Here is a 15,151-nt window from a genome sequence, read left to right as displayed (position 1 = left end):
CTTAGTGTAAACTGAGCAGTTCTGCTTATCAGTAAGAGCTAGTCTATATTCTAGGGTCCCAAGTCTATTCCCTTCCAATCCCCTACAACTTGAAAAGTTAGATTTATCCTATCTCAGAAATCTGCAGAGTGAGTGTAACTGATTCCCCCAGCAGTACAGGCCTCTGGAGAAAGAGGTGGTTAAATAATTGGTGCATATTTGAGTTTTGATGTCACTCTGGTTTGAAGATGAATTTTGACATATTTGGCTCCCCGTAATCACATGAGGTTTTACTCACAAGTTTTTGAAACTGAAAGTAAGTGAGCTGAAGAGGAAAGAGGCTAGACCGACATGTTGAAGTGTGAGAGATTCCTGAACACCCCTGTGGGGGGTTTCAGCTTTGAGAACTGCAGAAGGTGAGTGAGTGGGAGCAAGTGGCTGATAGCAGGTTAATCCATGGAACTTGTCCAAAGCAAAGAGTGAAAGCTAAAGCTGGACAGGAGGTTTAGAGAGACGTCCGCTGTTGATGCCAGGTTCCTGGTGCCCAGGCTTCTCCCCTGAGATCAGCACAGACACTGACACAAAGCTCTTGCAGAGTGGTTTAACTGGATTAAAGGAGTGGAAAGTCTATGGCTGTGCAAACTGTGCTGATAAACATTTTAAACGGTGCATGGTAAATGGAAACTGAAAGTAAGGCATTTCCTGAGTGACTGGCAGAATGAGCATGGGTTGGAGGGGGATGTCTTTACAGAGTGTTTTTGAATGGGGGATTATTCTTTCAGACCGAAAAGCTCTCTAATATCAAAACGGATAGTTGTTGATTCTAAGTTCCCCTGTTCCCTGTTTGCAGGGAAAAGGAGGGATGATCCCAGTCCCTGCTGGATCTCCTTCCCAAAACCCCATCCCTTCTCTCACCTTCCCACCTCAACTTCCATTCCCTCCCTCTTCTCTCACTCCCTCCCTGCTCTCCCTTTCACCTTTACTGTCTCATATTCCCTTCTTTCCTCCTCTCATTCCCTCCCCTGAAGGGGTTTGCTCCCATGGAAGTATAGCTCACCAGCGCCCCCTCTCTGACACCTTGTCCAGTTTTGCCCACTGCAGGTGGTGGGAGTCTGCAGCTGATTGACCATGAGATGAGAGAGTCTGGTTGTAGCTAAATGCTATCCTGATCTCCCCCACTGCCCACCCTGTCCAGCTGGTGGGGGTGGAGGGGGGTGCGTGGTCAGAGAACTGTGGAAAACAGTCACCTTGTCTGAGGTTAGTTCATTCAGCCATGTCAGAGGCCCTAGCCCAGAGGAGGGCACCAGGTGAGAGAGCAGATTAAAAGAAGGTTGGATATTGACCCATGCAGAACTTCATCAATGCAAATTAAAAAGAAAAACAAAAATGCATTTACATTTTTTACAACCTCAGGATGTTTGAAAACACTTTACAAGTAATCACTGTTGTAAAGCAGGAATCATGGAACTAATCTGTGCACAGCAAGCTTCCACAGACAGCAATGGGATAATCTGTTCCTGTGATAATGGTTGAGGGATAAGCATTATCCGGGACTCCCTCGCTCTCCTTTGGATTACTGCAGTAGGATTGATTATATCCACCTGAGATTATTGGTCTCTTGCAAAGTATTCCCTTGGTGTCAGATGAAGTCACAGTCATCAAGGATCTGGTGTGAGACTTGAACCCACAACCGTCTGAGTCAGGCGGGAAGGACACCCACTGAGCCAGTGTTAGATGGGTCAACAAACTCAGCCAATCACCTGCTCCCTCCCTCCTTCACTCTCTGCCATCTCCTTTTCAAATCTCCCGTACCTTTCAGGAATGCAGCATTGGAGAGCGAACTGCAGCAGATGGGCTACAAACCTCCAAAAGCAAAGAAGACAGGGACGACTATCACTGGCATCATCTTCAAGGTAAACCCTCACCAAAAATCAAAGAGCTGTAGCTCTCCAAACCTGCTATGAATTCTTCACGGATTAAAAATTAAACTCTGGGACACATCTACATGAGCAAAAGAGTCAGAGAGAAAAACTGTAAGGCCAATAAATAATATCTCATGTTTTTTTCTTTTATCTTTCTCACCCAGGTGCAGGTCTTGCAACACTTGGGGCATCATATAATCCACATAATCCAGTTTTAAAGTTTCCAACTCTGAGTTTTTTTTTCACAGAGTAATGATGGGGCAGACAGCTAACAATCTGACTGACTGTTTTCTGTCATCTATAGGATGGGGTGATTCTGGGGGCTGATACCCGGGCCACAGACGACATGGTTGTTGCTGACAAGAACTGCATCAAGATTCATCACATTGCCCCCAATATTTAGTAAGTGTTCCCCTCGCAGTCAGTCTGTGTCCTCTGGTCACAGCCTCTCAATACCTATTCAATCATTCTCTCTGGTGCACCTTTCAGTTCACCTCTGCTCACTGATTATTTACTTTAGCAAATTCAGTTCATTAAAATACGCAGTAAACATACTAACCCCCTCTCTCACTCTCCCTGGGATATTAACCCCATCTCTCACTCTCTCTGGGATATTAGCCCCCTCTCTCACTCTCTCTGGGATATTAGCCCCCTCTCTCTCTCTCTCCCTGGGATATTAACCCCCTCTCTCACTCTCTCTGGGATATTAACCCCCTCTCTCTCTCTCCCTGGGATATTAACCCCCTCTCTCACTCTCCCTGGGATATTAACCCCCTCTCTCACTCTCTCTGGGATATTAACCCCATCTCTCACTCTCTCTGGGATATTAGCCCCCTCTCTCTCTCTCTCCCTGGGATATTAACCCCCTCTCTCACTCTCTCTGGGATATTAACCCCCTCTCTCTCTCTCCCTGGGATATTAACCCCCTCTCTCACTCTCTCTGGGATATTAACCCCCTCTCTCACTCTCTCTGGGATATTAACCCCCTCTCTCTCTCTCCCTGGGATATTAACCCCCTCTCTCACTCTCCCTGATATATTAACCCCCTCTCTCTCTCTCCCTGGGATATTAACCCCCTCTCTCACTCTCTCTGGGATATTAACCCCCTCTCTCACTCTCCCTGGGATATTAACCCCCTCTCTCTCTCTCCTTGGGATACCTTATCTGAGATTAAGCTTTCATCTCTTTCTCACTCTGCTTCCAGCTGCTGTGGTGCAGGCTGTGCAGCTGATGCTGAAGTTACGACACAGATGATGGCCTCTAACATCCAGTTGCACACCCTGTCGACAGGCCGCAAGCCCCGTGTGGTCATCGTTAACCGGATGCTGAAACAGATGCTGTTCAGGTGTGAGAACACTCCCTTTAACTCCCCATTGTGGCTCTTTCATGATTAAAATTAAACAGAGAGGTAACTGGCACTTTCCCAGAAAGCCCAGGGAACATGTGCACTGCCTTCTTCCATGGATACAAAAGAGCACAGCTTTAAGCCCAGTCTGTGCTGTGGAAATTGAGTGTGAGTTTGCTACACTGTGCCTCAGTACAAGTGGACATACGTAGGAAAAATCAACAAGGGCTTCTGCTCCTGATCATTGATCTAGGCTGCAACATTGTTGTAGGTTAGCGTCAGAGATTTGGCCTTGTTTGGAATGCCTCCACAGTAACGTTCCTACAGTCCCTTTTACATGTTTTCATCTCCCCCTTCCCACCGTCCCATCTCCCCTTCCTGCATCCTCCTTCAGCCCCAGTTCACTTTTCCCAATCATCCCAGCTCAAACGCTCCACTCCTCCATCTCCAGCATCCTTTCAGTCTATAACTGCCCCAAACAGCTCCTCAACCATCTCCCCTCACCCCATCCACATCCAAAACCACTTCCCCTTCCCCAAACCCCTGCACCTGAGAGATTTGGAGGTTGTCGTCTTTTTTCCAATCATTGGGTGCGATTTATTTAATTCATTCATTTATGGCATGTGGGGGTCACTGGCTGTGTCAACATTTATGGCACATCCCATATTGCTCCAATTTCTGTGTGAGGATGACATATGGCTTGGAGGGGACTTTGCAGGGAGTGATGCTGTGATTGTATCTGTTGCCCTCGCCCTTCTGGGTGGGAGGGGATGGAGGTTTGGAAGGTGTTATTGAAGGAGCCTTGCTGCAGCATATCTTGTGTATTGTACACACTGCTACCACTCTGAGTCAGTGGTGGAGGGAGTGAATATTGGAGATGGTGGATCAGTGCCATTCAAATAGTCCATTTTATCCTGGATGGTGCCAAACATCCCGCCTTTTGCTTGCTGTTGTAGCTACACTCATTTGACTGGGTGGGCCCAGTTCGGCACTTCCTAGTCCGGCTCCACCAGCTCAGACAATGGGAACCAGAGAGTGTACTGTGTGTGTAGTGCAGCAGGGGTGTATCAGACTGAAAGTCTGGTTCCTGGGAGGGCACATTGGTGGGGAGAGATTTTATGATGCAAGGGGTGAAGAGGGAAATGTTAGGGACGTTTGGGATCCTTGGTGGGAGGGGTGCAATTCATAATAGTTGGGGGGGGGGGTCACAGGGTTGATCATGGGTCAGAGGTGGCTGTGGAGTTCTGGGTCGTGGGCCAGTAGATGGAGTGGGCAGAAGTCCCAGAGTATAAGATTGATTGTAGGTCAGTCCCTCCCATGAAGGCGGTGAAAATTAACCCATTCCTGATTTAAACGCAGCATAATCTTTGTCTTGCTTTAGGTACCAGGGGCACATTAGTGCATCAGTGATTGTTGGTGGTGTGGACTGCACAGGGTCCCACCTGTACGCTGTATACCCTCATGGTTCCACGGACAAACTGCCCTTCGTTGCTATGGGTAAGGACAAGTTAACGCTAAGTCTAAATCAGAAACAGAAACAGAAGCTGCTGGAAAAGCTCAGCAGGTCTTTCAGTTTTTAGTAAGTCTAAATCTATGTCTGTCAAGCAAGCCCAGAGCTGGTTATGGGAATTCCAAATGGAAGGGAAATAGACAAATACTTAGAAAGGAAAATTTTGCACGGGGACATTCAGGGGCTAGTCAGACTAGCTGAACGGTGCATTCAAAGAGGACCTCCTTCTGGGGTCTACGACCGAATGATTGAAGGTTTTGTTTTGTTCTTTTCTGTGGCTAAATTCTCTACAAAGTGACTGATTTAATCTCAGTATCCTGTTGTCAGGACAGGTACATTAACCAGCATTCCTGCTGACTGCTTCAGGATTGGTTCTGATTGGACAGATGGTGGAGGGTAGAAATGATAGTCAAAGCTTCTTTCAATACGTAAGAAACAAACGAGAGGCAAAAGTAGACATTGGGCCTCTCCAAATTGATGCAGGAAGGCTAGTGCTGGGAGATAAGGAAATAGCTGAAGAACTTAATAAGTACTTTGTGTCAGTCTTCACAGTGGAAGACATGAGTTATATGCCAACAATTAAGGAGAGTTGGGGCAGAGTTGAGTATAGTAGCCATTACAAAAGAGAAAGTGCTAGAAAAGCTAAAAGGTCTAAAAATTGATAAATCTCCTGGCCCCGATGGGCTACATCCTAGAGTTCTGAGGGAGGTAGCTGAGGAAATACCAGAGGCGTTCAAAAGTCACTGGAGTCAGGGAAAGTCCCGGATGATTGGAAAATGGCTGTTGTAACCCCCTTGTTCAAGAAAGGATCAAGACAAAAGATAGAAAATTATGGGCCGATTAGCCTAACCTCGGTTGTAGGTAAAATTCTAGAATCCATCGTCAAGGATGATATTTCTAAATTCTTGGAAGTGCAGGGTCGGATTAGAACAAGTCAGCATGGTCATGCCTGACAAACCTGTTAGAATTCTTTGAAGAGTTAACAAGTAGGTTAGACCAGGAAAACCCAGTGGATGTTATCTATCTAGACTTCCAAAAGGCCTTTGATAAGGTGCCTCACGAGAGGCTGCTGAGTAAGGTGAGGGCCCATGGTGTTCGAGGTGAGCTACTGGCATGGATTGATTATTGGCTGTCTGACAGAAGACAGAGAGTTGGGATAAAAGGTTCTTTTCCAGAATGGCAGCTAATGACAAGTGGTATCCCACAGGGTTCAGTGTTGGGGCCGCAGCTGTTCACTTTATATATTAATGATCTGGATGAAGAGACTGGAGGCATTCTGGCAAAGTTCACCGATGATACAAAGTTAGATTAGATTAGATTCCCTACAGTGTGGAAACAGGCCCTTCGGCCCAATCATTCCACACCGACCCTCCGAAGAGTAACCCACCCAGACCCATCTCCCTCATGCACCTAACACTATAGGCAATTTAGCCAGGTCAGTTCACCTAACCTGCACATCTTTGTGACTGTGGGAGGAAACCGGAGCACCCGGAGGAAACCCACGCAGACACAGGGAGAATGTGCAAACTCCACACAGAGGCTGAGGCTGGAATCGAACGTGCGACCCTGGTGCTGTGAGGCAGCAGTGCTAACCACTGAGCCACCATGGGCGGACTGGCTGGTAGTACTGAGGAGATGGAGAGGCTGCAGAAAGATTTAGACAGTTTAGGTGAGTGGACCAGGAAATGGCTGATGAAATTCAACATGAGCAAATGTGAGGTCTTGCACTTTGGAAAACAGAACACAGGCATGGACTATTTTCTAAACAGTGAGAAAATTCATATAGCCGAAGTACAAAGGGATCTGGGAATGCTAGTCCAGGATTCTCTAAAGGTTGACTTGCAGTTTGAGTCCATGGTTAAGAAAGCAAATGTAATGTTGTGATTTATCTCAAGAGGGTTGGAATATAAAAGCAGCAATGTTCTACTGAGACTTTATAAAGCTCTACTTAGGCCCCATTTGGAGCACTGTGTCCAGTTTTGGTCCCCACACCTCAGGAAGGACATATTGGCGCTGGAGCATGTCCAGCGGAGATTCACACGGATGATCACTGGAATGGTAGGTCTAACATACAATAAATGGCTGAGGATTCTGGGATTGTATTCATTAGAGTTTAGAAGGTTGAAGGGAGAACTAATAGAAACTTACAAGATAATGCATGAATTAGAAAGGGTGGATGCTGGGAATTTGTCTCCATTAGGCGGGGAGACTAGGACCGTGGGCACAGTTTAGAGAGGGTCAATTTGGAATGGAAATGAGAAGACAGTTCTTCAGCTAGAGAGTGGTGGGCCTGTGGAATTCATTGCCACGGAATGCATTGGAGGACAGGATGTTAAATATCTTCAAGGCAGAGATTGACAAATTCTTGATCTCGCAAGGAATTAAGGGCTATGGGGAGAGTGTGAGTAAGAGGAGTTGAAATGCCCAACAGCCATGATTAAATGGTGGAGTGGACTCGATGGACTGAATGGCCTTACTTCCATTCCTATGTCTTATGGTCTTATGGACAACCAATAGTCACACCTTCCCTCGAGGTCTCCCATGATTAGTCATTGGATCAATCAATCATTCTCAGATTGCTTTCCTCTTCTAATCAGAATGCAACGTTTTCATTACCCAGTTGAGTGACTTCATCTGTCTTTCATATTTTTATAAGCAAGACATACCCCAATAATTATTTGCTGGATTTATAGTCAGGATTTAATCTTATGATTCTTAGAGAATCAGGAGTTTCTGCGAGCGTCGGTCATTCTGGGAGATGCTCCTTTGTGAATTAGCCTAGCTGGGCTCATTTGGAAGGCTCATATGTGAGGAGTTGGTGCCTGTGTTGGATAGAGAGTGCTGAGCACTCTACGGCTACAGATCACGGTGAGTCAGCCTTTTGGGAAAGGAAGGCGAAAGAATGGCTTGACTGAGGCAATGTCCCCTGCCTTCCTTTTCAAACCCTGGGCTGTTGTTTAATTCGAACTATCTGTGTTTGGGGGATTCACTGTGTGGGAAACCTGTTTACTAGGACAGTGATGAGTGTCAGTATGTGTCTCCTGTGCCACAGGTTCTGGTTCAGCAGCTGCTATGGCTGTACTGGAAGATCGGTTCAAACCAAACATGGAGGTAAGTGAGCGATCTGATTCAGTGTGATTCCTTCCCACATTAATGCAATGGGAAATCTTCAATTCCTCCCCAATCACTGCTCAACTGTGCTATTTAGCGGTTTCTGATATTTTCTTTGCTCCGTCTTTCATCTCTCTCTCTCTCTGTCTCTACCATTACATTCATTTCACATGGAATTTACACCAAAGACTTCCCATGCAGGAAACACTCAAGTAAATAAAATTCCTGACCACTGGATGCTGCAAAAGTGTTTCCCACTTGTGAAAGGGCCAAAACTGAATTTTGAATGCTTGTTTCTCTGAACTTAGGAACTCTCCATCCCTTGCAGTAGCCCTCCCTCAGACACAAACACCACTCACTGAGGACCTAATCCTTTACTGCTTAGCATCCTGCACTAACCCCATGATGTTGCAAATGTGAAGGAAAATGCAGAAAGAAATGTCTCCACATGTTTACAAACTGCATAAAATGAATTACCAGATACCCTGTACAAGTTGTGGTGGTAACGGTGGGTCAGTGGTTAACACTGTTGCCTCAGTGCCAGGGACCCAGGTTCAAATCTACCCCTGGGTGACTATCTGATTGGAGTTAGCATATTCTCCCCATGTCTATGTGGGTTTCCTCTGGGTGTGTCAGTTTCCTCCCACAGTCCAAAGATGTGCAGGTTAGATGGATTGGCCATGCTAGATTGCCCCATAGCGTGTAATCTAAGTGGATTTGTCATGGGAAATGCGGGGTTACAGGGATAGGGTAGGAGGGTGGGTCTGAGTGGGATGCTGTTTGGAGGGGCAGTGTGGATGTGATAGTGTACTTCCATAATGTAGGGGTTATATGATTCTAGTACAAGTAGTGTGCAATTTTCCTTTGAAGCACTGGCCTTGGGTTTCTCCAGCCCTGGGCTCTGCTGGGAATGCCAATGGCTGCTATTCTCTCACAGCTGGTTCTTTATCTTTAGGAAGAAGCGGGCAAGCAGCTGGTCCGTGAGGCCATCACAGCTGGAATATTCAGTGACCTTGGTTCTGGGAGCAACGTTGACCTCTGCATCATCACTGAGAACAAGACCGAGTTTCTCCGGGCCTTCGACTGCCCCAATAAGAAAGGTCAAAGGCAAGTATCCAGCTCCCAGAGGGAGGTCGTTGTTCGCAAACCGTAATAAACAGGCACAGAGCAGAGGCAGAGAGTCCAAATACCAATTCTCGATAAAAACACTGGATAGACTTCAAAAGTCTTGTGTCCAGTTCTGGGAGCGCATTTTAGAAAGGGTCTCAAATCCTTAGGAGATTTACTTCAACAGTCCTTGGAATAGAAGACTTCAGCCTTTTCTGAGATGAGAGATCAGGGAAGCTGAGGCTCATGGAGTTGAATGAATTAAGAGGAGACTTAATAGAAGTTTTATGATGAGGTTTAAAATTACGGAAGTCAATTTGGGGGGGGCAACGGCCTGGTGGCATTATCATGGGAGTGTTAATCCACAGACCCAGGAACTAACCCGGGTTCAAATCCTGCCATGGAATTAAATTCAATAAATATCTGGAATTAAAGTCTAATGATGATCATGAGCCCATTGTTGATTATCAGCAAAAAAACCCATTGGGTTCACTAATGTCCTTCAGGGAAGGAATGTGTTGTCCATAACTGGTCTGGCCAAGTGACTTTTTAACTCTCCCCTGAGCAATCCCCTGCTGGGCGGCACGGTGACACAGTGGTTAGCACTGCTGCCTCACAGGTTCAATTCCTGCCTCAGGCGACTGTCTGTGTGGAGTTTGCACATTCTCTCCGTGTCTGCATGGGTTTCCTCCGGGTGCTCCGGTTTCCTCCCACAGTCCAAAGATGTGCAGGGTAGGTGAATTGGCTATGCTAAATTGCCCGTAGTGTTAGGTGAAGGGGTAAATGTAGGAGAATGAGTCTGGGTGGGTTACGCTTCGGCGGGTCGGTGTGGACTTGTTGGGCCGAAGGGCCTGTTTCCACACTGTAGGGAATCTAATCTAATCTAATCAATCATGGATGTGCATTACTGCAGACCTAGCCAGTGATGCCAACATCCAGCGAATAAATCAAGCAAAAGGTAGGTAGAAACAATTTTCACTGGTAGATAGGAACCAGAGGACACTGACTTAAAATCATTGATAAAAGAGATTAGTATTTATTTTGGAATGCGCTGTCTGAAAGGGATACGGAAGCAGATTCACTCATATTTTTGTTTGGCAGGGAAGGGGAAGAGGAGTAACCCATTAAGATTTGGTGAGTGGGGAAGGTGAGAGGTCTCAGGGAGTGGAGGGTGGTCAGGGCAATGGTGGAGGAATTGTTGAGCCAGCTGGAGGAGTGTTTGGAAGGGGGGGCATGCGGAGTTGAGCTGATGAGTTTGGGTTGGGGGAAGTCAGTTTAATAGTTACCCAGGGAATTGGAGTAGGCGTTTAATTCTCGAATATTTCTTAACTAAGTCAAAAAGCTCTAAGTATAAAGGAAAGCTGTTGGAGATCACAGCGGGTCAGACAGCATCCATGGAGCGAGAGCAAGCTAATGTTTTGAGTCTTGATGACTCTGATGCTATCTCTCTATGCATGCTGTCGGACCCACTGTGATTTCCAGCATTTGTTGTTGTCAGTACAGATTCCAACATCCACAGTCATTTATTCCTGACTAGAAAGGGCCTGTTCTGTGATGTTTCCAGCGCAGGGAGGTTTCAATTTTCCAGACAATTCCCCATGGAGTTCTATGTGTCCGATTCCCATCTGTGCTGCTCCAAGGACTATCTGGCCTTCGGAATATCTAAGTCTGAGCCTCCACCACCCCACCCCAGCGTGGCCCCTGACCCTTAACCACTTGTGTTGTTGGTCCTTGCAGGGAGGGAGTGTACCGCTACAAGAAGGGCACCACCACTGTGCTGAAAGAAACAGTCACTCCACTCGCTGTCGAACTGGTAGAGGAGGTTGTGCAGAGAATGGACACTGAGTAACACCGAGAAGGAGCCCAACATCTCTGCAGGAAGACCGAGATGAAAATTCCCCATTGGAAACAGTCCATTCCTACCACGTGATGAAAAGCACATTGTATCCTATTTGACCCTATCTTACACACTGTATCCTGTATCCGGTATGTACCAGTTAGTTTCCAAAATAAAAGAAACCTCAGGACAAGGAAGGGACTGTGCTGTGAGTGTTAATATCTGACTTAGTTGCATCTGAGGAGAACCACGTTTGCAAAACATACAATTTTATTGTTAACTGAAGCAGAGATGTAACCATCCACAATACTTCATTAATCTTTAATAAGTGTCGATTAGCGTATGAAGTACCAGAATATATTTACATGCTTTCCAACAGTGCCGGAAATTTATTAAAAATAATCACGACAGGAAAGAATTAATGTTTCAAAGTCTGGCCAGCAGGCGGCTGATGTCAAACACAGTATTTCCAGAAGCAGTCTGAGAAGTTGTTACGTTTCTTGTACTGTTTCCTGCCTCTTCCAAAGAGCAGGCGGCCTATTTTCGGCTGTGCTTTCCTTCCAATCAGAATCTGCAGAGAGAAGTAGAGACTGGTTGCCAACCCTGCAAAGGAATGGATTTCCAATCCACCCCCAACTCTCCACCCAACCCAAAATTCACTCCTCCAAGGGGTCCTGAATACTACCCCAATTCCCCACCCTACCAAAATCCATACTTGAGCTCTGCCCACCCCCCTTCTGAAACAGATGTTTCCAAGGCTCTGACTTGCCAAAACCTCACGTGAATCCTTCAGAATTAACAAGACCTTAGTATAAGGCTGTGTCAAGAAGAATACTCAACTGTGAATGTACTCCCATTCAATTAGATACAAAGTAAAGCTCCCTTTATATTGTCCCATCAAAGCTGGTAGAGGAAGAGATGACAGACAATAAAGACTGATTCAACATGATGAACTAACATGTGGGTAAGGTGCTGACTGACAGTGAGAGGACGACTAACAGGTTTCGATGAAATGTGAGGAACAACATTAATATGCTCAGAGAGCGCTAATAACATGGAATTTGCTGTTCACAAGAATAGGAAGTGGAAGAAATTATTTCAAAAGGAAATTGGATGGACACTTGGAGATCCAGTGGGGTGTGGAGCTGACTAGAATGCTCTGCCTAGAGCTGTGACAGACCCAGTGGGCTGAATGGCCTCCTCTTATGACACAAATGACTGATGTTTGCTGACTCTAAAAGTGATGGTGTTTCAGATTTCCCCTGTTCTGAACTCACCTCTTGCAGATTTCCTGAGTCATTGTCACTGTATTCCCTCAGACCTGTTGACAAGGAAGAAAGAATCAGTTTAACTCTTGGGTATAACAGAAGAGTGTAGAACCCACAGCTTCATCCTGGAGCCTTGAGCATGTGATCAGCTGAGTCTGAGGTACGGAGACAGGCTCCACAGAGGTTAATGCTATAATTCTAGCTGGCTGGTGAAAAGCTCCCATGTGGCAATGCATCACACCTTGAAGTCACATTGAATCTCACCCAGTCCAGCTAGGATCAGATGCAGAGTAAAGCTCCCTCGACATTGTCTCTATCAAACACTTCCAGACAGGTACAATACATAGTTAGGTACACAGTAAAACTACCAATAATTATCCCAACCAGCATTCTCTGTGCAGTGACTGCATAGGTTATATACAAAATAAAACACCCTTTGCACTGCCCCATTAAACACTCCCAGTGCAAATGCAGCACCAGGTGAGGTCCAAAGTAAGACTCTGTGTATACTATTCCATTAAACAATTCCAGAAAAGAAATGGGGTGAGATACAAAATAAAGCTGCCTTTACGCTATCCCATCAAGCACTCCCAGTGCAGATATAGCACGGGATGAGATACAGAGTAAAACTCTATTTCCACTATTCCATCAAACACTCCCAGTGCAGGTACAACCCAGTGCAGGTACAACATGGGGTGAGACACAACGTAAAACTCCATTTACACTATCCTAGCTGGTGCAGCACGATCAATGCCAACCTCAGAAAAGGAGGACTCTTGACTGCACCATTGCAGCACCATTCCATTGCCTGTACCAGCCACTCTAGACATAGTGGTGAGGGTTACCAACTAGCACCAATGTAGAAGCAGATGTCTTGATATTAAGAGCTAGATTAAAATCATCCAATCTCACATCATCGCCAGGCATTGTAACTGCACTATGTATGAGTTTCCCTTCACTTTAGCTATTTATACAGAGTAGGAGTGGAAGTAGACATAAATTATTAGAGCTCTCAAGTGTATAGACAGTACCATTCTTAAGTTGTTCAGCAGCTTCTAGATCTCTGATGGCATCATTGAGGCTGGATCTGGGCATCACAGCTGGTGGGTTCCATAGGAGGAAATTATTGTCCAAGCTTTGCAATTCATCCAGATTTAAAACCTGATTTTCCTCACTGGATGCTGGAAAAGAATCATTTGAGCATTAGAAAATCAGAATGCTAGGAAACCTAAAACCATGTGGCTCCAGATCTCACATGAGGCAGAGTCTACCTGTGAACATTTTGTTTCAGGCTACCAGTCAGAACACCAAGTCCCTTCACCTAGCTCATTATAAAACCTGTAAAAGGATTTCCTCTTATATCATCTTAATATTGATATTTTATAGCCCTCAATTCCCTAATCAATGGATACCAGCTCCTTAATTGAAGGAGAAAGTCCTGAGGATGCTGTAAATCCGAAAAAAAAGCAGACGGTGGCAAAAATACTCTTCAAGCCTGGGGGCATCTGGTGAGAGAGAATAGCAGAGTGAATATTTCAGATCATAAGGTTCTGATGAAAGATCATCAACCTGAAACTTTAACGTCATATGCTTTCATTCTTAAACCCTATTCCAAATCAAAAACAAAAGGGACACAAACAAAAATAAAAAAAAAACACTTTGACCAAAGCTGTACTTATAATTCTGGTAGCTTAAAAGAAGGAAATTCCACTCTCACCATAAACTACATTCTGCAATGACCTTGTAAGAACAGGGTTTGAAATCACCGACCTGTATTTTTACCTTCATTTGGTCGATGTAAATGGCTTAGTAATTTAATCTTAGCAACCAAACTCTGCTCAGCCTGAAAACTATTATTACAGTAAATTACACAGAGACACAAAAGAAAACAGAATGTGAGAGAAGCTTTATCTGAAACCAGATTGTTTTCAGAACCAGATCCCAAGCAAAACCTAAATTAAGCATGTCAATTTCATCCTTTTTGTGAATTTTGCACACATTAAAAGCACCAAAAATGTTATTGCTTAATTCAATAATAAACTCCAGACTTAATTAACTCATATACAATAAACAATTATCAGCTATAACACAATAATACAGAAATAATAAAAGTGGCATTTAAGAAGCACCTTTCATAATCTCAAAGTTTGAAGTGTTTTACAGTCAAGTAACTGCTTTCTGGAGTGTAGTCACTTTTCAAATGCAGGAAATGCTGCATTCAGTTGGTGCACAGAACAGCTGACAAACGGCAATGAGATGATAATAACCAGGCAATTTGTTTTAGCAGTTTTGCTTGAGGAATGACTATTGTTCAAAACACTATAGAGAACTTTCCTGATGAGGCTGAGATCATTAAACATTAACTTGAGAGAGTAGAAAGCTTTTGTTTAACATCTTGTGTTAAAAAAAAGACAGCACCTAAATTTTGCACTGCAGTACTTTTTATAATGCACCATTTCTATATATTGACACATGGAGGTAAGTGAGAAATGATAGTGACACTGGATAAGGTTCAGTTGAGTCTGGCTTGTACCTCATGAATCCACCTCCCCTCCTCTTTCTCCCTGCTTACCTGTTTTGTACATGGAGTCTGCAACAGGCACAGCAAAGACACAGGATCCACTGAGAAGCAAGACACCAGCTACAAGTACCAAGGACAACATGATTCAAAAGCTTCTGCCAGTTGCAAGAGGAAAGAAGACCAAAAGAAAGCAGAGGTGTACATCTAACACTGAACACACACACACACCTTTATATATCCTTTCTCCCCACAAACAACATTACTCGATCAATAAAATATCATTTTATTACCTTGAGATGTTAAATCCAATCAACACTTCATTCTGACTCCGTTTCAAGGATAGCGTAAGAAAGCAGATGGGACACAGATTTATTGCCCATCACCAACAGTCAAAAATAATAAACACATCAAATTCACTCCTCTACATCAACTGCCCCTTTCAAGATTAATTTATCATTCACAGCAGAGTGACGCAAATGTATCCAACAAGTTTTGACATGAAATATAGTTAGTCTTGAATTAATTAATGGTTTATTTTCTACAAAAAAATT

At 44.7% G+C, this 15,151-nt stretch overlaps 1 protein-coding gene and 1 long non-coding RNA gene across 3 annotated transcripts; one reads left to right on the top strand and one right to left on the bottom strand.

Annotated features, from left to right (window-relative positions):
• Positions 1-284: 284 nt before the first annotated feature.
• On the top strand, positions 285-11,008 carry LOC122540357 (proteasome subunit beta type-7-like). Of its 2 annotated transcripts, none has more exons than XM_043675960.2 (8): positions 285-395; positions 1,799-1,892; positions 2,206-2,303; positions 3,106-3,246; positions 4,628-4,743; positions 7,809-7,867; positions 8,823-8,974; positions 10,712-11,008. In XM_043675960.2, the coding sequence occupies exons 1-8, from the start codon at positions 331-333 to the stop codon at positions 10,821-10,823; spliced, it is 837 nt and encodes a 278-aa protein (XP_043531895.1). In that variant the 5' UTR covers positions 285-330; the 3' UTR covers positions 10,824-11,008. The 2 variants fall into 2 exon arrangements, with proteins under 2 accessions (XP_043531895.1, XP_087836555.1); XM_087980429.1 differs by having other exon boundaries at positions 316-395; positions 8,823-8,978; positions 10,716-11,008.
• A 39-nt stretch (positions 11,009-11,047) lies between these two features.
• On the bottom strand, positions 11,048-13,445 carry LOC148139772 (uncharacterized). Its single transcript, XR_015753450.1, has 3 exons — positions 13,111-13,445; positions 12,089-12,132; positions 11,048-11,382 (listed from the first exon to the last, which is right to left on the bottom strand). It is a non-coding gene; the product is annotated as an uncharacterized LOC148139772 (long non-coding RNA).
• Between the last annotated feature and the right edge of the window lie 1,706 nt (positions 13,446-15,151).

Source organism: Chiloscyllium plagiosum, unplaced genomic scaffold (genome assembly GCF_037043375.1).
Source record: "Chiloscyllium plagiosum isolate Xiang-an unplaced genomic scaffold, Cpla_swu_hap1 HiC_scaffold_37, whole genome shotgun sequence".
Taxonomy (NCBI): domain Eukaryota; kingdom Metazoa; phylum Chordata; class Chondrichthyes; order Orectolobiformes; family Hemiscylliidae; genus Chiloscyllium; species Chiloscyllium plagiosum.
This window is presented reverse-complemented; position numbering and strand designations above follow the sequence as displayed.